This window comes from Rhinolophus sinicus, linkage group LG06 (assembly GCF_036562045.2).
Source record: "Rhinolophus sinicus isolate RSC01 linkage group LG06, ASM3656204v1, whole genome shotgun sequence".
Lineage (NCBI taxonomy): Eukaryota > Metazoa > Chordata > Mammalia > Chiroptera > Rhinolophidae > Rhinolophus > Rhinolophus sinicus.
Genome location: NC_133756.1, coordinates 81,129,965 through 81,152,912, shown reverse-complemented (window position 1 = coordinate 81,152,912; position 22,948 = coordinate 81,129,965). Strand labels below are relative to the sequence as shown.

At 45.4% G+C, this 22,948-nt stretch overlaps 2 protein-coding genes across 2 annotated transcripts; one reads left to right on the top strand and one right to left on the bottom strand.

Annotated features, from left to right (window-relative positions):
• Window positions 1-5,711: 5,711 nt before the first annotated feature.
• Window positions 5,712-8,013, bottom strand: LOC141572420 (trehalase-like). The gene is made up of 4 exons (XM_074337117.1): window positions 7,192-8,013; window positions 6,731-6,843; window positions 6,446-6,499; window positions 5,712-6,227 (listed from the first exon to the last, which is right to left on the bottom strand). Exons 1-4 carry the CDS (start codon window positions 7,319-7,321, stop codon window positions 6,075-6,077), a joined length of 450 nt encoding a protein of 149 aa, XP_074193218.1. The 5' UTR covers window positions 7,322-8,013; the 3' UTR covers window positions 5,712-6,074.
• A 342-nt stretch (window positions 8,014-8,355) lies between these two features.
• LOC141572170 (trehalase-like) lies at window positions 8,356-13,406 on the top strand. Its single transcript, XM_074335353.1, has 4 exons — window positions 8,356-8,993; window positions 9,148-9,240; window positions 9,363-9,479; window positions 9,587-13,406. Exons 2-4 carry the CDS (start codon window positions 9,164-9,166, stop codon window positions 9,711-9,713), a joined length of 321 nt encoding a protein of 106 aa, XP_074191454.1. The 5' UTR covers window positions 8,356-8,993; window positions 9,148-9,163; the 3' UTR covers window positions 9,714-13,406.
• Window positions 13,407-22,948: the final 9,542 nt, after the last annotated feature.

Genomic DNA, 22,948 nt, shown 5'->3' with positions numbered 1-22,948 from the left:
TAATCTCCAGAAATTCTATTTGGTTCTTTTTAAGATTTCAATCTCTTTCGTAAAATGCTCATGCTGTTCTTTGATTGAGTTTCTGAGTTCCTTTAACTGCCTATCTGTGTTTTCTTGTATCTCGTTGAGTTTTCTCAGAACTGCAATCTTGAATTCTCTGTCATTTAAGTCACATATTTCTGTATCTTTAAGTGCCTTCTCTGGAGATTTTTCACTTTCTTTCTGAGCTATCTTGTTGCCTTGGTTATTCATGGCGATTACTGGTTTACTATTTCTCTTCCTAGACATCTACAGGAGTGACTTCTGCAACAGGTTGATAGAAAGCGGTCTTTCTTTTGTTTGCCAGTACTTGTTGGTAGAATGTTTTATTATTTCTCCAACTGCAACTTATTTTTCTTCTCCCACACAGTAGTGCTATGTTTTCTCTGCACTATTCCAACTTCTCACGCAATGGGGGGGATTCCCTGGGAGACGGGCTTCTCCTCTGTTAGTAGTTCATCTAGGTCACAGGGCGCAGTGTCCCGGTGGGTATGCGGAGAGCTTTTGATGTTCGAAAGCTCTTCCAGCTGCTGATTCAGAGCCCGTATATTTCAGCAGTTCTGTTTACTCCTGCAGGGATCCGCCCAGATAGGTGGGGTCAGGGGCGGGGTGAGTTGTGAGAGGTGGCCCAGAGCAATGGCAGCGACCACCACCACAGCCGGTCCTGCTTCCACTGCTCTCTCCCCTTTGCTGGAACTAGTTGGGCTGTGAATTTGTATTTGCGGTCCACAGATCTCAAAACAGCAAATTTTCTGTTGTTTTGATCTGACACTGCTACTGTTTCGCTTCTAGCACCGGGCAGGTGGGGGCGGGGTGAGCTCTGGGAGGGGAGGGAGGGGGCGGCTAGTCTCAGTGCCTAAGGCTCCGTTCTCTGCTCAGCAGTGAGGGCCCAAACCACCGTTTTCAGCCTTTTTCCCTCAGTCTTTTCTCCAAGGTCTCTGCCGTGAGCGTTGGGTTCAGCCGTGTTATATGCTGTCCCCTCAGCCCTGTGGAGCCCTGGCGGAGCCCTAGCAGTCCGATCTCCCGCAGCTGCGGTAGTTCCGGGAAGCAGCGAGCTCGGAGCACTGAGCTAGGTCTGCGTCCTGCGCCCGCGCGGTTCCGTCTCCGCGCGCTTCTCCCTTCCCTCCTCCCTCCACTCGCGCGAATCTCCCACCTGTAGGTGATTTCAGTCGGTAGTGGGCCTCTTCGTCTTGCCTGTCTGCTGTGCAGGGAGTCCTTTGTGGAGTTTTTGTTGTTCGATTCTTTGTAAATTCCAGGGGAGCTTTACAGAGGCTCACCTCACTCCGCCATTTTTCCGGAAGTATGATTTCAATCTTTTAAAATGTTTGAGAATTGTTCCTGTCCTAACATATGGTCTATTATGGAGAATGTTCCGCATAAATGTGAGAAGAATGTGTACTATATTGTTGTTGGGTACAGTTCCATATACATCTATTAAGTTTAGTTTTTTTTTTTTTTTTTTATAGTGTTCAAGTCTTCTATTTCCTTATTGATCTTCTGTCTAGATGTTCTAGCCATCATTTAAAGTGGTATATTGAAGTTTCCACCTATTATCATAGAACTGTCTACTTTTCCCTTCAATTCTGTCAATGTTTGCTTTACATATTTCTAGGTTCTGTTATTTAGTGCATATATTTATAATTGTTGATCTTCTTGATGAATTGACCCTTTTATCAATATATAATGTCCTGCTTTGTCTCTTGTAGAAGTTTTTAACTTAAAGATGATTTTGTCTGATATTAGAATAGCTATCCTGGCTCTCTTTTGGTTATTATATTCATGAAATATCTTTTTCCATCCTTTCACTTTCAATCTATTTGTGTCTTTGGAGCTAAAGTTAGTCATTTATTTACAGCAGATAGTTGGATTATTTTTTAAAAATCCATTCTTCCAATCTTTGCCTTTTAATTGGACAGTTGAATCTTCTGCCATTTTGCTATTTTTTTTCTGCATGTCTTATACCATTTTTGTCTCTCATTTCCTCCATTACTGCCTTCTTTTGTGCTTAGTTGTTGTAGTGAACCATTTTGATTCCCTTCTCATTTCCTCTTGTGTATATATTTTAGTTGATTCATTTGTAGTTACTATTACTTTATAATAAGCTAGTTCAAATTGATAACAACTTAATTTCAGTAGTATACAAAAATTCTGCTGCAATACATCTCTGTCTTTCTCCCCTTAAGTTATTATCTTTGTCATAAATTACATATTTACACATGTGTGCCCAATAACATAAATTTATAATTATTTATATTACATTTGTCCTTTAAATTCTCTATGATATAAGCAGTGGAGTTATAAACCAAAAATACAATGATACTGGCTTTTATATTCGCCCATGCACTTACCCATACTGGAGATCTTTATTTCTTCATATGGCTTGAGTTACTGTCTCGTGTCATTTCAACCTGAAAGGACTCACTTCAGCATTTCTTTTTGAGCAGCGTTAGTGGTACAAACTCCCTCAACTTTTGTTCATCTCTGAATGCCTTAGTTTTCCCTTCATTTTTTTTCATTAGTTTCAGGTGTACAAAACAATGTAATAGTTAGACATTTATACCCCTCGCAAAGTGATAACCCTCCTCCCCCAATCTACTATCCCTCTGACATCATACACAGTCGTTACATTTCTGCTGTCTCTATTCCTTATGCTGTGCTCCACTTCCTGTGAATATATATACAAATACATGTATGTAAATATATATATAAAATTATAGTTGATATTCATTATTATTCAGCTTCAGCTTCAATTTTTCCCCTCATTTTTGAATGACAGTTTTTCCAGATATAGAATTCTTGGTGAACTTTTTATTCTTTTAACACTTTAAATATGTCTTCTTGGTGGGATGAGACAAAAAATTACAAGACATACTAAAAAGTGAAAAAGAAAACAGTTTGAAGAGACAGAGAAAGCATCAGAACCAGACTCAGATATAGAAGGGATGTTGAAAACATTGCACTGGGAATTTTAGAATAGCTACAATTAATATGCTGAGGGCTGTAATGGAAAAAGTAGACAACATCCAAAAACAGATGGGTAATGTAAGCAGAGATACTGCTTTCTGATGAGAACTTTGCAGTTAATCTTATTGAAGATTCCTTGTACCCGATGAGTCACTCCTCTCTTACTGTTTTCAAGATTTTTTTTTTGTCTTTGTCTTTCAACAGTTTGATTATACTGTCTTGGTGTGTCTCTGAGTTTCTCAGACTTGGAGTTCATTGGGCTTCTTGGATTTTTAGATTCATTTATTTCCTCAAATTTTGGCCATTATTTCTTTAAATATTCTTTCTGCCCCTTTCTTTGTCACTTCTAATTCTGGGACTCCCAAAGTGGGTATGTTGGTCTTCTTTTTTTTTTAAAAGATTTTTTTAAAAATTATTTGTTTATTTATTTTTTTAAGTCAAGTTGTTGTCCTTTCAATCTTAGTTGTGGAGGGTGCTGTTCAGCTTCAAGTTGTTGTCCTTTCAGTCTTAGTTGTGGTGGGTGCAGCTCAGCTCCAGGTCCAGTTGCCGTTGCTAGTTGCAGGGGGCACAGCCCACCATCCCTTGCGGGAGTCGAACCGGCAACCTTGTGGTTGAGAGGACATGCTCCAACCAACTGAGCCATCCGGGAGCTCAGCGGTAGCTCAGTTCAAGGTGCCATGTTCAATTTTAGTTGCAGGGGGCGCTGCCCACCATCTCTTGCGGGAGTCGAGGAATTGAACTGGCAACCTTGTGGTTGAGAGCCGGCGCTCCAACCAACAACTGAGCCATCCAGGAGGCAGCTCAGCTCAAGGTGCCGTGTTCAATCTTAGTTGCAGGGGGCAGAGCCCATCATCCCTTGCGGGAGTCGAGGAATTGAACTGGCAACCTTGTGGTTGAGAGCCCACTGGCCCATGTGGGAATCGAACCGCAGCCTTCGGAGTTAGGAGCGTGGAGCTCTAACAGCCTGAGCCACCGGACCGGCCCCGGTATGTTGGTCTTCTTGATTGTGACCCAAAGGCCCTTTTGATTCTGTTCCCTTTTTTCATTCTTCTTCTGCCTTTCAGACGTGATAAGGTCAATTGTTCCATGTTCAAATTCTCTGATTCTTTTGCCTTCTCAGAATTTATTGAACCCTTCTAAATGAATTGTTTTTTTCATTTCAGTTATTCTACCTTTACGCTCCAGAATTTGGTTTCTTTTTATAATTTCTACCTCTTGATAGTCTCATTTTATTCATACATCCACTTTTTAAAAAAATTTATAAACTTCATATTCTACTCTACTCTACTCTTGCTTACATGATTTCTTAGGACAAGTCCAATGTAATTCTTATTCATATTTCTTTATAAGTAAGGTGTTTTTGTCCTTTGGCTTCTTTCAAGATTTTTTCTTTATCTTTGATTTTCTGCAGTTTGAATATGCTATGCCTCGGTGTAGATTTGAGGGCATTTATTCTGCTGAGTATTCTCTGAGCCTCCTGGATCTGTGGTTTGGTGTCTGCCATCAATTTTGGGAAACTTTCAGTCATTATTATTTCAAATATTACTTTTGTTCTTTTGTCTCTTCTCTTTCTGATATTCCCATTAACACACATGTTACGCCATTTGTAGTTGTCCCACAGTTCTTGAATAGTCTGTTCTGTTTGTTTCAGTCTTTTTTGTTTTTTGCTTTGATTTTGAGTTTTAGAAGTTTCTATTGACGTATCCTCAAACTCACTGATTCTTTCCTCAGCTGTGTCCCATTTATTAAAGAGCCTATCAAAGGCTTTCTTCATATCTGTTACAGTGTTTCTTATTTCTAGAATTTTTTATTCTAAGAATTTCCATCTCTCTGCTTACATTACCCAATTGTTTTTTTATATTATCTATTTTTTTCATTACAGCCCTCAGCATATCAACTGGAGCTACTTTAAAATTCCCGATGTAATAGTTACAACATCCCTTCTTTATCTGAGTCTGGTTCTGATGCTTTCTCTGTCTCTTCAAACTGTTTTCTTTTTTACCTTTTAGTATGCTTTGTAATTTTTTGTTGAAAACTGGACATGATGTATTGGGTAAAAGAAACTTAGTATTGTTTCTTGTAGAGGTTTTGGAATGTGAGTTTTTGCTCTGGTAAGTTGTGATTCTCTGTATTCACCTGTCTGTCTCCCCAGTTTTGGGGGTAACAGTTTTCTCTGTAACCTCAATTTTCTGACAGATCTAAGAGTTGTTAAATTTTGGTTGTTCAATTTTTAAATTGTTGTTCAAACATAGTGAAGGCTTTCAATCTGCTTACATGCTGGACAACAAACTGGAAATACTTATTTGATTTCTTTGTAATTTCTATTTCATTATTGATATTTTTTTTTATTTGGTGCAACATTGTCATTACACTTTCCTTTACTTCTTTAAATACAGTTTACTTTAGTTCTTTTAACATATTTATAATAGTCACTTTGAAGATTTTTCTTTTAATTCTGACCTTTGGTCATTCTCAGGCAGTTTTTCTTCTCTATTGTTTCACGTCATGCACTCCTATGTCTTTGCATGTCTCATAATTTATTTTGTTGAAAAATGGACATTTTGGATAACATACTGCAGCAAATCTGGGTACTGGCTCTCCTCTGTCCCTCTCTATCCTAACCAAGGCTTCAAAAGGGCAGTGTTTGATACTTGTTCTGACCTCACCTTCCTTTCCAGCACTGGGCCATGGTTGCTGGGCCCAGGCTGGGTAATTTCAGTATTTGTAAGCATCTCAACAGAACAATAAAGCATTTGGAGTATGTGTTTGGGAGACCAAGTTGTGTGCGGCACTGGGATGCGGTCTGTGGGGTAGCAGGGCTGCTAGGTCTTCCCCCACAGAGCAGGATTTCCACCTTATTATTCCACCCAGGGCCCAACCTATGACCTCCATGTCCCTACTCTGTCCCCACTCCACTATGACCGAGGACTGGCTGGGGGCATAGGAGGGCATGGGGTCTCCAGGGATGGAGGATGAAGAGACAGAAGAAGGTAGGGACTCATGCACAAGTTTAATGAGGCAGAAGCTGGAGCCAGAGGAGGAACTGAAGGCAGACGGGACACCGAGGCCCATCACTGTGGCAGGGAGCTGAGCAGGAGGCTAAGCAACAGGGCAGCTGCGAGGCAGTGGGGCTCCAGGAAAGCTGTCTGGGTCCCTGAGCTCAGCCGGTCACCGTAGCGGTCCAAGAGCATCAGGACCACTCCGTTGGTCCAGCCAAACCCCTCCTGGAGAGAGGCATGGCCAGTGGGGCAAGACCTTTGGGGGAGGTCCTTGTAGGGGGTATGGGATCTCTACCCAGAGGCTCTGGCCCTGCCTCGCCTCAGGAGTGCCAAGGAGCACCAGTCAGGCTCCTCCCTGTGGACCTACAGCCTAGAGAGGGGAGGTCATGGTCAGCTGGGAGAGCAGAGGCCCATAGTTCCCTCTAGGTTGTTGGCCCACTCACCTGAACTTCATACTCCCCTCCGCCACCCGGCTGTCCACCGTTGCTGATGTCATACTGGGGACAAGAGGGCAAGCTCTAAGGTCAGTACTACCCCCAGCCCACGCACCCCAGCCCTCTAGGGGAAGCGAGAAATAGCCCCTTTGGGAGAAGCTGCTCTGGTCTGCAGTGCCCAAGAATAGCCACTGGGTGCCGCCACTGTCCCTGGGCCTGGACTTTGCAAAGCCTGACAATCCCATGTCACCATGGGAAGGAAGACTGGTGGGACGGGGCTCAGCGCCAGCTCACCTTCTCGTACATGGCTGACTTTTGGGAGTAGACATCAAAATTGGTTCGGATCCAATTCTGCGCCAGCTGGAAAGCCACTTCCTGGGTCCTGGGTGAAGGAGACTTGGCCAGACCTAGACCCCGCCCCGAGGCAGGACACTGAATCTCCAGAGCCTCCATCTCATGGGGAGCAGAGGCCCAAGCCTAACTCTCTTCAAGGAGGGAAAGAGGGCCCTAAGACCTCCTTCCGGGAGCCACAGGCCAACCTGCTCTAATCCAGGGCGCAGGTTTGGAGGGAGAGGACGGCCGATTCCCCTGACGGGTGGGAGTGGACGTAAATGTTCGCTGAGTGGGAGGCCGAGAGAGCAGAGGAGTCAGAGAGAGGCCCCCACACCCTTTGTTCACACCTCCCTAGTACTAGGGAGGCCGACCCTCTACACCCACAGGATAAGGCCTTGGATATGCCCATCCCTGCCTCCTACCTCTGATGACCAAGTCCTGCAGGGGAGCCCAAGCATTGGGGAAGTCCCACTGCTGGCCTGTCTTCCAGAGAGAGGTCGGGATCCCATACTGGTAGGTCAGGCTCTTGCTGTCCTGGAAGGTTCCAGACATTATTATGACTGTGGGTGGGGGCTGGGGGGGGGGGAGCCAGGTGGCTGGGCCCTCCTAAAGCCAGATGTCCCTTTGCTGGCCTTCTCTTCTTGGCTCACAGCTGCCCCCTGGTGGCTGCATCGGGACTCAGGCCAAGACTCGGGGTTGGAAGCAGGAGGAGGAGGCTGTCACTTGCCAGAAGTCACTGCTCAGAGTCAGGGAGAGAACAGGTGGTCCTGTGCCTAGTGTACCAGCCCGCCAGCTGCCCCCCTTACCTCCAGGTATTTCAGAGCCTTGTCCACGACACCTGGGTCAGAGAAGCAGCCAGCCCAGAGAGGAGCGAGGTTGGATGGATAAAACTCTGGGATCTTTCTGTGCCCATGGTTGTAGTGGAAGAAGACACCTGTCTCCACATCAAACAGGACGGCCTTCAGGGCAGTGAAACACTGTTTCTGCAAACTTCAGCACTCCATAGTTTTGGAGTCATTCTCTGGGGTGGCATTAGTTTAGATGGAGTAACCAGGGTTCCTTACCTTGGCCTCTAACAAAGAGCTCTAGAGCTATAAGAATTTTATAAAGAATTTCTGAAAAAGAACAGGGCAACATCCTCTTCTAACTCCTCACCTCCTCCCTGAAGCCCTCCCAGCCTCTCCCCAGGCAAACCTAGCCTGTCCTTCTGCCTCCAGCCTGCCCAGTCTTCCTCAACACCACATGGTAATTGCTCCCTCTCCTCCCTGAGCTCCTCAGGCCAGGACTCTGCTCAGGAATGATCACTGCTGCTGCTGATGGTGGCCCAGCCCTGTGAGCAGCACAGTCCTTTCATTGGCACTTTCTCTCCTGTTGTCTGAGGCTCAGAGAGGGCAGTGCACTGTCCAAGCCTGCACGGCACCTGTCCTCCCACCCGGCCTCCCCGGGCCCTGGCACCCACAGGCAGAGTGGTGTTCTGGGCTCCTTGGCTAGTGTGGGCTGCTTCCCCCGCCAGCCCCCACACCAACAAACCCAAGCCCCATTCCATTGCTCCCTCAAAACCTCTCTCCCACTAAAACCACACTCACTCATACAGAACTATCAGGAAAGGAACAGAGCAAATACCTGTCATGGACACACAGCAAGCCCCCTCTGATCCTACCTTGCTCTCTCTTGGCCACGTTCACCCACATCTACCTCACTGGGGAAAGGATGGGCCAGAGAATGGGGGGCCCTGTGTCTCTGGGTCTGGCTTGCTGGTGGCAGCAGAGATTCGGAAGGCAAGGGGAGCCGGAAACAATGGTCCCCTACCTGGGTCCTAGGAGTGGCGGCTGCTTGGTGAGCACCTGCTGCTGCCGGGCTGAGTGGCCGGGGCTCCCACACACCATCGCACTCAGTGGGGACTCCAGAGGCCCACATGTGGGGGTGAGCAGACCAGATTCCCAGAGGCCCAGACCTTGATCACACCCACAGAGCTGGGCATTAGCAGAGCAGAACCCAAGCCCGGGCTGACTGGCTCCAAAGCCTGCATCTGCCAGGGCCTCCACTGCCCCAGCCCCCTCCAGCCTCCACTCCGTGGGAAAGTGGGGGGTCTAGGCTCCCCGTGCCCTCTCTCCTGACTGTAGGTGAAGCCAGAGGTCCTCCGCCACCCTGAGCGGTTCTCTCTGATCTACTCACAACACCCGTTCATTGTGCCCGGCGGGCGCTTTCTCGAGTTCTACTACTGGTGAGTAGCCAGGGGCTTCAGGGATGGGAGTGGTGGGGAGCCCAGGGCCAGCGGGTGGCCTGAGCATGGTGCGGCACCCTGTGGCCTGAGTGTGCAGGGCAGAGGGCGGTGCAGGGATGCCTGAGCAGGAAGCCTGAGCTGTCCCTTTTCCCAGGGACTCCTACTGGGTGATGGAGGGTCTGCTCCTCTCTGAGATGCCTGAGACGGTGAAGGGCATGCTGCAGAACTTCCTGGACCTGGTGCAAACGTAAGAGGGCGCTGGGCACCTCAAGGCCGGGGTGGAGAAGCAGGTGCCATGGGCTCGGAGCTGGATCGGTCTTGGCTCTGGCAGCTGGGCAGGGGCGTGTTAGCAGGCTTCCTTCTCGACAGCTATGGACATGTCCCCAACGGGGCCCGCGTGTACTACCTGCAGCGCAGCCAGCCCCCACTCCTGACGCTCATGATGGACCGCTACGTGACTCACACCAACGACATCGCCTTCCTACGGTGGGGACCCCCTCCCTGTGCTTCCCTGCAGCCCCCACACCTGAGACCTCCCAGGGTGGGACTGGGGAGGTGTGCCCGGGCTGAGGTGGTGCCTGGCTCCACCCCAGGGACAATATTGGGACCCTAGCCTTGGAATTGGACTTCTGGACTGAGAACAGGAACATCTCTGTGAGCTTGGGGGAAAAGAGCTACGTCCTGAATCGCTATTATGTCCCTTATGGGGGACCCAGGTGAGGAACCTCCTGACCAGCATTTGAGTGTCACCAGGCCCCTGGCAGGAGGGCAAGTGACTTAGCCCCACCTCTCTGATGGATGGTGACTGTGGGGATGGGGGCCTATGTTCTCAGGAAGGGAGTCATGATCTGTGCTCTGGGGGTCGTGTAGCCCCAGGCGTACACCACCCTCACCCAGCTTCATGCCACTTGACCAGGCCACAGAAAGACCACATAAAGTCTGTAGCAGTGACTGCCCAAATCGGGAAAGGTGGTGGTAAGGCTGGTTAGGCTGCTCTGTGAGGCATCAGCATTCTCTGGGGGTCCAGGGCCTGCCTGGGGCAGCAGAGACGCTAGAGGACAAAGAAGCAGGGAAGATACCACCATGATTAGAGGCCAGGCCCTGCAGTGAGGGGGACAGGAGAGCTCTGTCCTGGCAAGAGGAGAGGAGGAGCCGAGAGTTGCAGGACACAGGAGGGCAGACCACTGTGGGGCCTTCTTCTTTGCAGCTTGGCCACCAGCCTGTGCACCACAGTGCTGCCCCCTCCTCCCAGGGCAGGGTCCACCCCTTGCCAAGGGTTTGGAACTAGAAAAGGGTGCCTCAAGTCCCCTCCCCCAACTTTGCTGCTCAAACCACAGCCACCTGTGAGTCAAAAACACCTCTTTTTTTTTAACCCTCCGTTGCCTGAAAGATGTGCATGGTTGAGGATGAGTCATAAGCACTGCCTGCACACACAGTGATTCCCCCCACTTGCTCTCAGGCTTTGCACGTTTCTGCATTTCTGCCCATGGCAGCACTTTTTGCAGAGAGAGTTTAGAAGGTGCATCTGGGCTAGGCCAAAGCCTGGTGCTGTTGTCTGTGGCTGCCTCTGCCTACCCAGGCTGCCCCAACTCTTGTTGTCACCTCAACCACTGTGACTTCCTCTCCCGATGGGAACAGGGACCAGGGTAAGGGGCTCCCTCATACCCACACTGCTGGGCATCTCCCTGCTAGGCTAGGAGTTCCACTGCCACAGCCCAATATCAGCAAAATTCAGATGCTCCCAGGTGACCCCCTGAAGTCACACATGCTTTCTCCTGCACAGGCCCTGTAATCAATGGGATTAAATGTTTGCTAGCCTTCCTGAGAGATGTTTTAAATCACAACTGGGTCCCAGGAGAACCCCCACTGAAGACTTGACTATGTCATTACGGGCATGTACCTTTGGGCAACTCATTTCACCATTCCAGGTTATTTATGTATAAATTGAAGCCTTTGCTCTCTAGTAGGGGTTGCAAAGTCCAGTACACAAATGTGTGAAATAGGTTGGGGTAAGGGAACTAACAGTACAAGGGGGGTGATGCATGGTGGGCCCATTTTGAGGAGTGAACTGGAAGTGCATTCCTGTGGTTAACTAAGGTAATATGGGGTCCTTATTTGCTACATCTTTCAATTTTTCAAGGTAAGGTGTAAATTCATATTTTTATGTAAAATATCCCAATGTTTAAGTGTTGCAATGTCCCAAATTCTGACGGTAAATCTCGGAGTGATTCCTGTGTGCGTGTGAGGAGTGGTGAGGACGAGAACCACTACCCAGCCTCCCCTTCTCCCAGGAGTGTCCAGGGCCCCACCCTTGAATGAGGACTCAGCCTGGGGTGTTGATTCTCAACTATTTGGTGATGCTTTACATTGAGATACTCTGTACATATTGAGATCCTTATAAATCCTCTTATAAATCCAAAAGAAAAAGAATAGTGTCACGCTTGGAAGACATCTACAGAATAACTATGGATGGCTGATAAACATATGTTTGATTATTTTTCTCTGGATCAGGCCTCAGCCCACAAGGATGCAGCCTGCTTCCCCTGGAGTGTCGGTGCCCTGACCTCCTTGGATGTCAAGACCTGAGTCTCAGCACTTAGCTTCTCTGCTCAGACTTTCTTTTTTTAAAAAAACTTTTATTTATTCTAAGTGTGTTTTTCCAGGACCCATCAGCTCCAAGTCAAGTAGTTGTTTCAGTCTAGTTGTGGAGGGCGCAGCTCACAGTGGCCCATGCGGGGATCAAACCGGCGACCTTGTTGTTACAAGCACCGCGCTCTAACCCTGAGCTCACCAGCCGCCCCTGCCCAGACTTTCTTAATACATTTACAACCAGGTGCATCATCAGTGGGAAAAACAACACTTTAAAATATCTATTTAGCTTTGATTTTGCAGTGAGGTTGCAGGCTGTATGGAGGCAGGACTGAGAAGGGGACCCCAAAAGATAGCTCAGGCTTCTCTTAGTTCTGTTATTCAGCTCTGGGCCCAAAATTATGCCCTCACTCAGCAAAACCCCTGCATCTTACTAGCCCTGCATCTTACTGAACCCGTCATCCTTGGAGGGCAGCTGGCGGGGTATGGCGTGGGGTTTCTAATTATCCCTATGCCAAAGTATTTTTTAAGAAAGAATTACTTACTACAGGGCTACAATCATCAAAACAGCATGGTATTGGCAGACAGACACATAGACCAATGGAATAGAATTGAGAACCCAGAAATAAAACCACATAAATATGGACAGATAATTTTTAACAAAGAAGCTAAAAACATACAGTGGAGGAAAGGCAGCCTCTTCAATAAATGGTGCTGGGAGAATTGGATAGCCACGTGCGAAAGAATGAAACTGGACTGCTATCTGTCACCATGTACCAAAGTTAATTCAAAATGAATCAAAGACTTAAGCATAAGACCTGACACAATAAACTATATAGAAGAAAACATAGGTACTAAACTTATGGACCTTGGGTTCAAAGAGCATTTTATGAATTTGACTCCAAAGGCAATGGAAGTAAAAGCTAAAATAAACGAATGGGACTATATGAAACTTAAAAGCTTCTGCACAGCAAAAGAAACCATTGACAAAATAAAGAGAAAACCAACTGAATGGGAGAAGATTTTTGCAAACAGTGCCTCTGATTAGGGGCTAATATCCAAAATATACAAGGAACTCATGAAACTCAACAACAAAAACAAACAAACACCTAATTGAAAAATGGGCAGAGGACCTGAAGAGATATTTCTCCAAAGAGGACATACAAATGGCAAATAGACATATGAAAAAAATGCTCAACATCACTAATCGTCAGAGAAATGCAAATCAAAACCACAATGAGATATCACCTCACCCCAGTCAGAATGGCTATCATCAACAAGACAAATAGTAACAAATGTTGGAGAGGCTGTGGAGAAAAAGGAACCCTCATACACTGTTGGTGGGAATGCAGACTGGTGCAGCCACTATGGAAGGCAGTGTGGAGGTTCCTCAAAAAATTACTAATAGAATTACCATATGACCCAGCAATCCCTCTCCTGGGTATCTACCCAAAAAATCTGAAAACATTTATCCATAAAGACAAGTGTGCTTTAATGTTCATTGCAGCTTTGTTTACGGTGGCCAAGACATGGAAACAACCAAAATGTCCTTCGATAGATGAATGGATAAAGAAGTTATGGTAGGTATACACAATGGAATGCTATTCAGCGGTAACAAAAGATAATATAGGAACATTTGTGACAACATGGATGGATCTTGAGAGTATAATGCTAAGCGAAATAAGTCAGACAGAAAAAGCAGAGAACCATATGATTTCACTGATATGTGGTATATAAACCAAAAACAACAAAAGAACAAGACAAACAAATGAGAAACAAAAACTCATAGACACAGACAATAGTTTAGTGGTTACCAGAGGGTAAGGGGGGAGGGGGGTGGGAGATGAGGGTAAAGGGGGATCAAATATATGGTGATGGAAGGAGAACTGACTCTGGGTGGTGAACACACAATGGGATTTATAGATGATGTGATACAGAATTGTACACCTGAAATCTATGTAACTTTACTAAAAATTGTCACCCCAATAAATTAAAAAGAAAAAAAGAAAAAGAATTACTAATTTCCTTCTCAGTGTCTATTCTCAGCGTGACCAGTGTTTTAAAAACGTTGATTTCCCAGGCTCCCCTGCAGTTAGGGGTGGCCAGGGACCCACTTTTGACAAACGAGAGGTAAGTGAAAGTCACTGGAAAAGGCTCCTGTAAAAGCTCCTTAAGGGAGGTAAGACTCAGCCAGCTTTGCACTTTGTCCTTTGCCCTCCCCGCTCCTTCCTGCTTTGAGCACAGATGAAGTGCTTGGAACTGCAGAACGCACCTTGCAACCACAAGGCAATGAATCTGAGGCTAAAAACCACATGCTTAAGATGGGAGAGCAGAAAGATGGAGAATGACTTCAACCTCCACGGCACCTTTGAGTCACGACAGCCCGTTATATAAGAAACACAAAGCCACTGGTTTTCAGATTTCTGTCACTTTTCACTAAATGGAGTCTCTAACAAGTCCTTCTTCTGAGGCCTTCTGGTCAGTACATTTTCCTTTATTCCCATTACATGTCCAGCGATATTCTAATGTCACAGTAATATTGTGGTGTTCTTGCCTGCCTGGCCTAACGTCAGTCTAGGTCTGGGTGTGAGGGGCAGATCAATCAATCAATCAATCAATCAATCAATCAATCAATCTATCATCTATCTATCTATCTATCATCTAGCCTCTATCTACTGCCATATCAGATGATGCTAAGCAGAGGCACTGATCACCTTTCTCACAGTCTTGTCGTATGGAAATCCACTCCAGCCCCCGGGCTTCTCATCAGTGCTGGAGCAAACAGTTCCCGGAATCCCCTTGGGCAGCAAGGCCAGGCTGGTGCTGAGTGCTGGCCGGAAAGTAACACTTGCAGCTTCTGGGTTCTAGTGGTGTTCTATTATGTTTCATGACCTGATTACAAAGCATTTGCTTTACAATGATCTGTTAAATTGCCATACACTTTCCTGCATTGTGCTTTCATTCATAATAAAATCATTTGAAAAGTAGCCCATCTGCCTGCTTGGTTTGGCTCTTTTGCACAGGAGGGGCTGAGGGGCCTGCGACAGCTGGAGGTGGGACTGGGTCGTAGAGCCAGCATGTGATGCAGCTTCCTGCCACAGAGCAGGTGGGCAGGCTGGGCCCTGACTGATCTGTGGAACGCTAATACGAAGCTAAATGTCACTCATTCTCTTCGAATAGCTGCACACCTGCAGATAAGCAGTTTCTGTTGTGGTGAGAAGTAGTTAAACAAATAAAAGGGCAGGTGAGGAGCAAGCTGGTCTTTAATATGACAGCCCTTCACTGCTGTGAAACTCCTGCCCCAGTCGAACACCTCCCACACACTTTGCTCAATCAGTGCTACATGCAAGTGCAGGAACTCAGGGCTTCGGGAGCACCTGTGCGGGAGCACAGAGTCATCCACCTGCAGCCCCCACACCACCCCTGGGACTGCCTGCCTTTGACCGCTGAGGCCAAGGCTGCCTCTGAATGTGGTCTCAGATACTGACCCTAGTTCTGCCACATTTGGTGTCCATGAGTGCAGGCAAGTAATATGACCTCTTTGAGCCTTAGTTTCCTCATTCGCAAAGTGGGGATGATAATATCTCTTCTAGAGAGTTGCAGGAATGAGATGATGTGTTTTAGATATGCAGATAGTCAACTAAGGGTAGCACCTGCTTTGTTAATGGGTAGAGATGCCTCAGTTAATTCATTCCAGCAGCTGAGGGGCCAAGAGAAGGACTGTTCCCTCCAAGTGGACTCATATCACATAGCTGACAAACTTTCCTGAGGGATTGACAGAAGGTATGCTTAAGGTACCGCCAGGCTTCCCTAGAAGGACCTCCTTGTCAGCAATCACCACACGGCTGCTCCTTCAGGACTCCTCATGCTCTTAACCTTGTAAGACACAATACTATGGCCTGAGGTGGGTCAGTGTCTGAGACCACACTGGAAAGTAACATTCCAGATTTTCCCATAAAAGGCAGCCTTTAGCACTCACAGCTTCTGAAGGTGGCTTGTTAATAGCTTCGATTCCTCAGGTGGTTTCTCTGCCCTTCCACTCCTGCGGGTTCTTGCAAGAGGACGTGTTTGGTCAGCCTGGAGAAGGTGGGTCTGGAAGGATCTTCTGACTTTGCAACTTGCAGGCTCTGTTCAGAATTGGCAAATAAGTGAAGACTGCTCAGGAACCCTTAGGGGAGGAGCTTATTCTTAGGGTGAAGCCTCCTCAGTATGTGTAATACAGACAGGACTATTATAGGACTCCTACTTAACAAGCATACAAAACATTTTGTTCCTTCAAATTATGAAAAACTCAAAGTATATTGAAAAGTTTAGAGTGCAGTAATAAGAAACACAAGTACGAGGTCAGATAAAAAAATACAGTGAATGTTTAAATTAAAAAATTTTTTTTACAATTTATTACAATAAAAGACACATTGCCGTTAATCCCCCTTAAAATACTCCCCCTCACTTTGAGCACACTTTCCCCATCATTCTTGCCACTTTCTGAAGCAGTTCTGGAAGTGGTGAATATACATAACATAAAATTTACCATTTTCACCATTTGTAAGTGGTATTAAGTATCTTCACATTGTTGTGCAACCATCACCATTATCCATTTCCAGAACATTTTCATCTTCCAAAGTTGAAACGGTGTGCCCATTAATCAATAACCCCCCTCATTTCTTTCTCTCCATAGCTCCTGGCAACCACCATTCCACTTTCTGTCTCTATGAATTTATGGTTCTTCATATAAGTGGAATTATATAATATTTGTTCTTTTGAGTCTGGTTTATTTCACTAAGTATAGGGTCTTCATGGTTCATCTATATTGTAGCATATGTCAGAATTTCCTTCCTTTTGAAGGCTGAATAATATTCCATTGTTTGTAAAACTACATTTTGTTTATCCATCCATCTGTTTGTGGCCATGGTTGCTTCCACATTTTGTCTGTTGCGAATAATGCTGCTATAAATATGGGTGTACAAATATCTGTTCAAGTACTTGTTTTCAATCCCAGTAGTAGAATTCCTAGATCGTATGGTAATTCTATGTTTAATTTTTTGAAGAACTGCTATACTGCTTTTCATATTTTAAGATCTTATGTACAGGGTATTGTACTGTAGCACTTGCAATTTGCTGCCCCTTTTTTTCTTTTCTTTCCTTTTTTTTTTCTGCTGGTATGTGTCTGAGATTTAGGCATGTTAAAACGTGGAACTAATCTGAGAAGCAATGTCTTTTCTCTTACAAGTTTAAGTATTGTTATTATTTGGACTTATTTTTACCATCTTATTTTGGTGTTTGCTTATTTGTTTGTTTGTTTTCCTTCCCTTGTTTCCTACTCTTATCAAATTTATTGAATCTTTTAATTATTTTTTTCTAGCTTTAGAATTCATTTGTTTTCTTGGAAATTATAGGTTTTACTCCTATTCTTTAGTGCTTATCTCTACATCTTTTCACATGCACACTAACTCTAAAATTAATAAAAAAAATAAAAAACGATTATCCTGTGAAGGAGGAAGGGCCTTTGTAACACTTTAACTCTGATCACCCTTTCCATCCTCCATATTGTCAACCGCATTTCAGATCTGCCTTGTTTTCAATTCATCATCATCACTGACAGTTCCCACAATCAGTGCTTATATCCATTTACCTATTTATTTACTAATTTGTTTGCCCTTCATTACTTTTTCATCTCACTCCTTCTAAGTTCAATTTCTTTTCTCTTAAAATAAAGGTGTTAGCAGCTCTAACACCAACAATATGTTATGGTAAACTCTATAGTCTTCATCTAAAAGGTCTTTATTTCATTTTCGCTCTTTGTGGTGGATTGTCAACATAGATGGCCACCAACAGTTTTGTCCATCTCTGTAATGCACATGTCACTTCTCCCATTGAGAGGTGCAGTTTATTTCCCCTCCCCTTAAATGTGGTCTGGCTTTGTGACTTGCTTTGACCAATAGAAAGTAAAAGTGACACAATGCCAGCCACATCCTGGCTTAGTTCTGAAGAGGCCTAAACAATTCTACTTTCACCATCTTTGGATCCAGCCACTGTGAAGCTAAATCAATTGCCCTACCGGAGAGAGAGAGAGAGGCCCTGGAAGATGACAGACAACAAAGGGAGAGAGAGAGGCCCAGCCAGCCCCCAGTTATTCCAATACCTTCAGCTGAGGCACCACACAGGTGAAGCTATCTTGGGTCCTCCAGTCCTAGTTGAGCCACCCCAGCCGAAACACCATATAAAACATAGATGAACTATCCCCAATGAGTCTGCTAAATAACCAAATTGTAAGCAAAGAAATGGTGCTCATTGTTTTAACCTACTAAATTTTGGAGTGGTGTGTTATGCAGCAATAGATAACTGAAGTACTCTTGAATGAGTTAGTTTTTGTCAGAACTTTGAATTTAGCATTCCACTGACTTCTGTCTTGTATTGCTGCTGTTGAGAAGTCTCCTTTTAATTGTTTTCCTTTGTCAGGTGTTGTTTGATTTTCACTTTTAAAAAACTGAGATATAATTGACATATAACATTATGTTAGTTTCAGGTGTACAATATGATGATTTGATGTTTGTATACAGTTGACCCTTGAACATCATGGGGTGCCAACCCTCCACACAGTAGAGAATTTGAATATAACTTTTCAGTCCCCAAAAACTTCAGTCATCCCTCAGTACTCGCAAGGGATTTGTTCTAGAAACCCCCAAATCCATGGGTACTCAAGTCCCTTATAAAAAGGCGCAGAACAATGCATGCAGTTGTCTTGGCCCTCCACCTTCACTGACTCCCAAGCATGGAAGAAAGTACTGTTTGAATCTGTGGATGCAAAACCCAGGAATAAGAGGGGCTGACTGCATATTTATTTTTAAAAATCTGCATGTAAGTAGACTTGCTCAGTTCAAATCTGTGTTGTTCAAAGGTCAACTGTATACGGATGTGTCATAATTTATTTAAGTAGTTCTATCATTAAACACTTAATAAACATAAACATTTAAGTTTATTCCTTTTTTTCTATTATAAACAATGGTGGAGAGAATGTCCTTGTATTCATATCTTTATGCACAGATGGATTCTTTCCTTTGAATAAATTTCTAGACATGGAATGGCTAGACCCTGGGGCTTAGGTGTCACGACCTTCTCAGGACGCCTGCCCCGCTGGCCACGGTTGGCTTGCTCTGCCTACAGGCCAGTTCTGTTCGCTAGCTTCCAAGCATATTAAGTTAGATATTCTCCTTTCTCGACTTTTGCAAGTGTATTGAAGTTTAAGAATTGAGCAGGCCTTCAATAGAATAGTCATTTTTGGCAAAATTTCTGCAGTTGAACCCTTTCCTACTCAAATCACTAACATTGTATGAAAGGAGCACAAAAGGTGCGAAACTCCACTTGCGTGTTTGTAGTGTTGGAGCCTGCACACCTAGGAGGGTGGTCGGGCAGTGAGAGGTGGGAGGGGTGCTTCTAGCATTTATTTAGTCTGTCTGCACCAAGCATTGTGCTAGGTGATTACTTTGTCTTATTTCATCATTTTGCCTGCCATGGGGCAGACACTCCTAGGGGGCTCAACAGCTCCCATTAAAGGGGGTGATGGCAGCATATCACAAGTTGAAATTCAAATATAAAACTATTAGGAGAGTAATTTTGGCATATACCCGCTGCATCAGTCATTCTCCCAGCAGGAAATAGGTGTCACATTCAAAATAGAGGGTTTACTTACAAAAAAGATGTGGGTGTCAGGGAATCACAGGGATTGTGCAGCAACCCAAGTTTAGTAGCAGCCAAGACTTGGCACCATGAGGCTTAAAGGGATGAGGGAGGGAAAAGCTATGGGCATCCACAGGGAGAGAATTATACCTCAAGCCACAGTGATAGATGATGTGGTCATTAGTTGAGGGACACAGCCAGTTCACAGGGAGGAAAGAAATAACCTGATCTTACTCGCCTCTCTCTCCAGTCACCTGTGAGGTTCCACCAGGATGCAGAAGGCACAGGCTGTGAACCACACAGGTCAGCCTCCTGGAGCAGAGGGCAGAGTGGAGAAGGCAACAAGGGGGGAAGACCTAGCAGGCAAAAAAAGATGGTCAATGGCGCAGCCCACCCCTTTGGACCCTCAGCATCCACTTTAGACCTTAGCTCGGGTGAAAAGCTTGCCTCCCCAACAGAGGGGACCTGGAAAGTCCTACCAGCTTTTGTACCATCGTGGGACAACGTTAATTGGTCATACTCCCAAACTGAAATCACTGGTGTTACTCAGATAAAGCAACAGGTGGAAGAGGGAGAAAAGGAAACAATTACAGTTCATGAAATGTGCCTGCTACAGTCTCCACCTCTGTAGCTGGCTGCATTCCTACAGCTTCCATTCTCTATTCTCCTTCACCTCTGCCAGCACCTTTCTGGACATGGTTCTTTGCCTGGTGGGGTGACCTGAATCTTCGTTCTTGCAGCACCTGAGTCCTTGGTTGCCTTATTTTTGGGGTTGCCACAGTTTTTCACTGACCAGGACTATGGAACAAAGGCTGCCCCAGAGACGCGCCTCCTTCCAGACACTGTCCTCCTTGTCCCACTCAATAGCATCCTAGTTGCCAGGATCAGTCACCCCACCCAGTATTGTGAGCCTTTTCCTGGCCTGTTAGTTCAGTGTCATGTTGATCCTGAAATGAGGTGGGATGTTTTCAGCTTCCAATTCACCAGAATTGTGACTGTGTTCCCTTATAACTGCTGTTCTTCTCTGGGTAGCAGGACTTCCAACTCACCATTCTCAAGGTTGTAGGGAGATAAGAAGCAAACGTTTTTCTAGTGGGTTATTAGGAATAATAGTTAAAGGGCCATTCTCATCTCCAGCCCTTTGTTCTTGGACTTTACATCTTGCTATGGGGAATATGGTGCCACATACTGGCCACTAGCTTAAGGCATATACTACACTATATCTTTTTTCTTTTCGTTTTTCTTTTTCTTTTCTTTTTTTATTGGGGAAGGGGAACAGGACTTTTTATTGGGGAACAGTATGTACTTCCAGGACTTTTTTCCAAGTCAAGTTGTTGTCCTTTCAATCTTAGTTGTGGAGGGTGCCATTCAGCTTCAAGTTGTTGTCCTTTCAGTCTTAGTTGTGGAGGGCGCAGCTCAGCTCCAGGTCCAGTTGCCGTTGCTAGTTGCAGGAACTGACAACCTTGTGGTTGAGAGCCCACTGGCCCATGTGGGAATCGAACCGGCAGCCTTCGGAGTTAGGAGCATGGAGCTCCAACCGCCTGAGCCACCGGGCCGGCCCACTATACTATATCTTGTAGGACAGAATTCCAACCTTGCAGGATGTTGTCTCTCAGCAGATAATTTTACTATCTTTCAAGCCAGAGTTTTCCAGGTGTCTCAATGAGGCCAGGTGCAAATCATGAGACTCACTGTAATCAATAAACAATGCTGACAACTGATACAACCGTCCCTGAAATTTGTCAGAACCATGGTTATAAAGCAACACTATTAGTCATTATGTCTCATGCCTTGACCGAAGGTTGGTGCCATGTAAATACTTTAGCTAAACAGCTCAGGCTAATTCTAGGATTGTTGGAACTGACCTATCACAGCATAGTCTTCCTTCATTACCTAGTCATGAGGAAATCCTCTGAGTCCATATGTGTATGTTGGCAGCACTTTAGAAGGTTGCAGTAGAGACACTGTGATCACCTAGCCATGGTCGCAGATACATATGGTTAAAAACATTTGATGGCCATTTAGGCTCTGTGGCTCATTGTGATAACTGTTTACCTTGTCTCTGATGGTTAAGTACTTGACCTTTGCCACTCAGTCTCCATTATTTCCATTGAAATTAGAGAACCCAAGTCCAACATCCCCACTCTCATCTCCAGTAGCTATCACAGCGTTCTTTGAGAATGTTGGTTTCACTCACCAATTCACTTCTCAATGCCTTGGGGAAGAGTGTGTCTTTTAGTCCTCCCAGAAAACACAAGTTAGGGAGGCCAAGCAGGTGGCAAATAATAGATCCATTCCAACACGCTCATTTCCTGGAGCCTTAGGATCCCTACCCTGATGAACTTATGACAGTAAAGACCTGGCATTTTAACCTCATTAATTATAGGCTAGAGGTTCCCAAACTTCAGTGTACATCACATTCACCTACAGGGCTTGTAAACACAGATTGTCGGGCTCCTCCCCCACAGCTTGTGATTCAGGAGATCTAAGCTGGTGTCTGAAAATCTGCACAAGGTCTGAGGATTAAGTTCGTGAACTTGCCACCGTGCACTTACATTGGCAGCACTGTACAAACAACTCCATAAGGTTTCATAGCCTCGGTAGTTCAGTGTCTCACAGCTGTGTTCATGCCGACGTGTGGCGGTGTCTTGCTGAGTGGCGTTCATTATTGTTGTCACATGTTTTGTTTGTTTGTTTGTTTGTTTGATTTTTGTTTTTGTTTTTAAAGATTTTATTGGGGAAGGGGAACAAGACTTTATTGGGGAACAGTATGTACTTCCAGGACTTTTTTCCAAGTCAAGTCGTTGTCCTTTCAATCCTAGTTGTGGAGGGTGCCGTTCAGCTTCAAGTTGTTGTCCTTTCAGTCTTAGTTGTAGAGGGCGCAGCTCAGCTCCAGGTCCAGTTGCCATTGCTAGTTGCAGGGGGCACAGCCCACCATCCCTTGTGGGAGTCGAACCGGCAACCTTGTGGTTGAGAGGACGCACTCCAAACAGCTGAGCCATCCGGCAACTGAGCCATCCGGGAGCTCAGTGGCAACTCAGCTCAAAGTGCCGTGTTCAATTTTAGTTGTGGGGGGCGCAGACCACCATCCCTTGTGGGACTCGAGGAGTTGAACTGGCAACCTTGTGGTTGAGAGCCCACTGGCCCATGTGGGAATCGAACTGGCAGCCTTCGGAGTTAGGAGCATGGAGCTCTAACTGCTTGAGCCACTGGGCTGGCTCCATGTTGTCACATGTTTTTGTGTGCCGTCGCAAGAATGTCTGAACTTGAATTAGAGCAACAAACAAACATTAAATTTCTTGTTAAATTTGGCAAGAGTGGAAGTGAAATCAGGGACATTTTAGTCCAAGTTTATGGGGATAATGCCATGAAGAAAACGGCAGTGTACAAGTGGATTAAACGTTTACCTGAGGGGAGAGAAGGCGTCACTGATGAGGAGAGGTCAGGGTGGCCAGTAACGAGCAGAACTGACAAAAACATTGCAAAAATTCATTGTATTGTGTGTCAGAATCATCGGTTGACTGTGAGAAGCATAGCAGACCAAATACATGTTGATAGAGAAACAGTCAGGAAAATCTTAACTGAAAATCTTGGCATGAGAAAGGTGTGTGCAAAAGTGGTCCCGAAGGAGCTCACTGATGAACAAAAGCAAAGGAGAATCAAAGTTTGTCAAGACCTTTCGGAGAGGC

Excerpts from the sequence above, each read along its gene's own strand:
- LOC141572420 (XM_074337117.1), bottom strand. The coding sequence starts at position 7,321 with ATGTCTGGAACCTTCCAGGACAGCAAGAGCCTGACCTACCAGTATGGG. Across the intron at positions 6,500-6,730 it reads AGTCAGCCATGTACGAGAAG|TATGACATCAGCAACGGTGG; the intron begins GTGAGCTGGCGC and ends TCTTGTCCCCAG. Across the intron at positions 6,228-6,445 it reads GAGGGGAGTATGAAGTTCAG|GAGGGGTTTGGCTGGACCAA; the intron begins GTGAGTGGGCCA and ends GCCTCTCTCCAG.
- LOC141572170 (XM_074335353.1), top strand. The coding sequence starts at position 9,164 with ATGGAGGGTCTGCTCCTCTCTGAGATGCCTGAGACGGTGAAGGGCATG. Across the intron at positions 9,241-9,362 it reads TTCCTGGACCTGGTGCAAAC|CTATGGACATGTCCCCAACG; the intron begins GTAAGAGGGCGC and ends CCTTCTCGACAG. Across the intron at positions 9,480-9,586 it reads AACGACATCGCCTTCCTACG|GGACAATATTGGGACCCTAG; the intron begins GTGGGGACCCCC and ends GCTCCACCCCAG.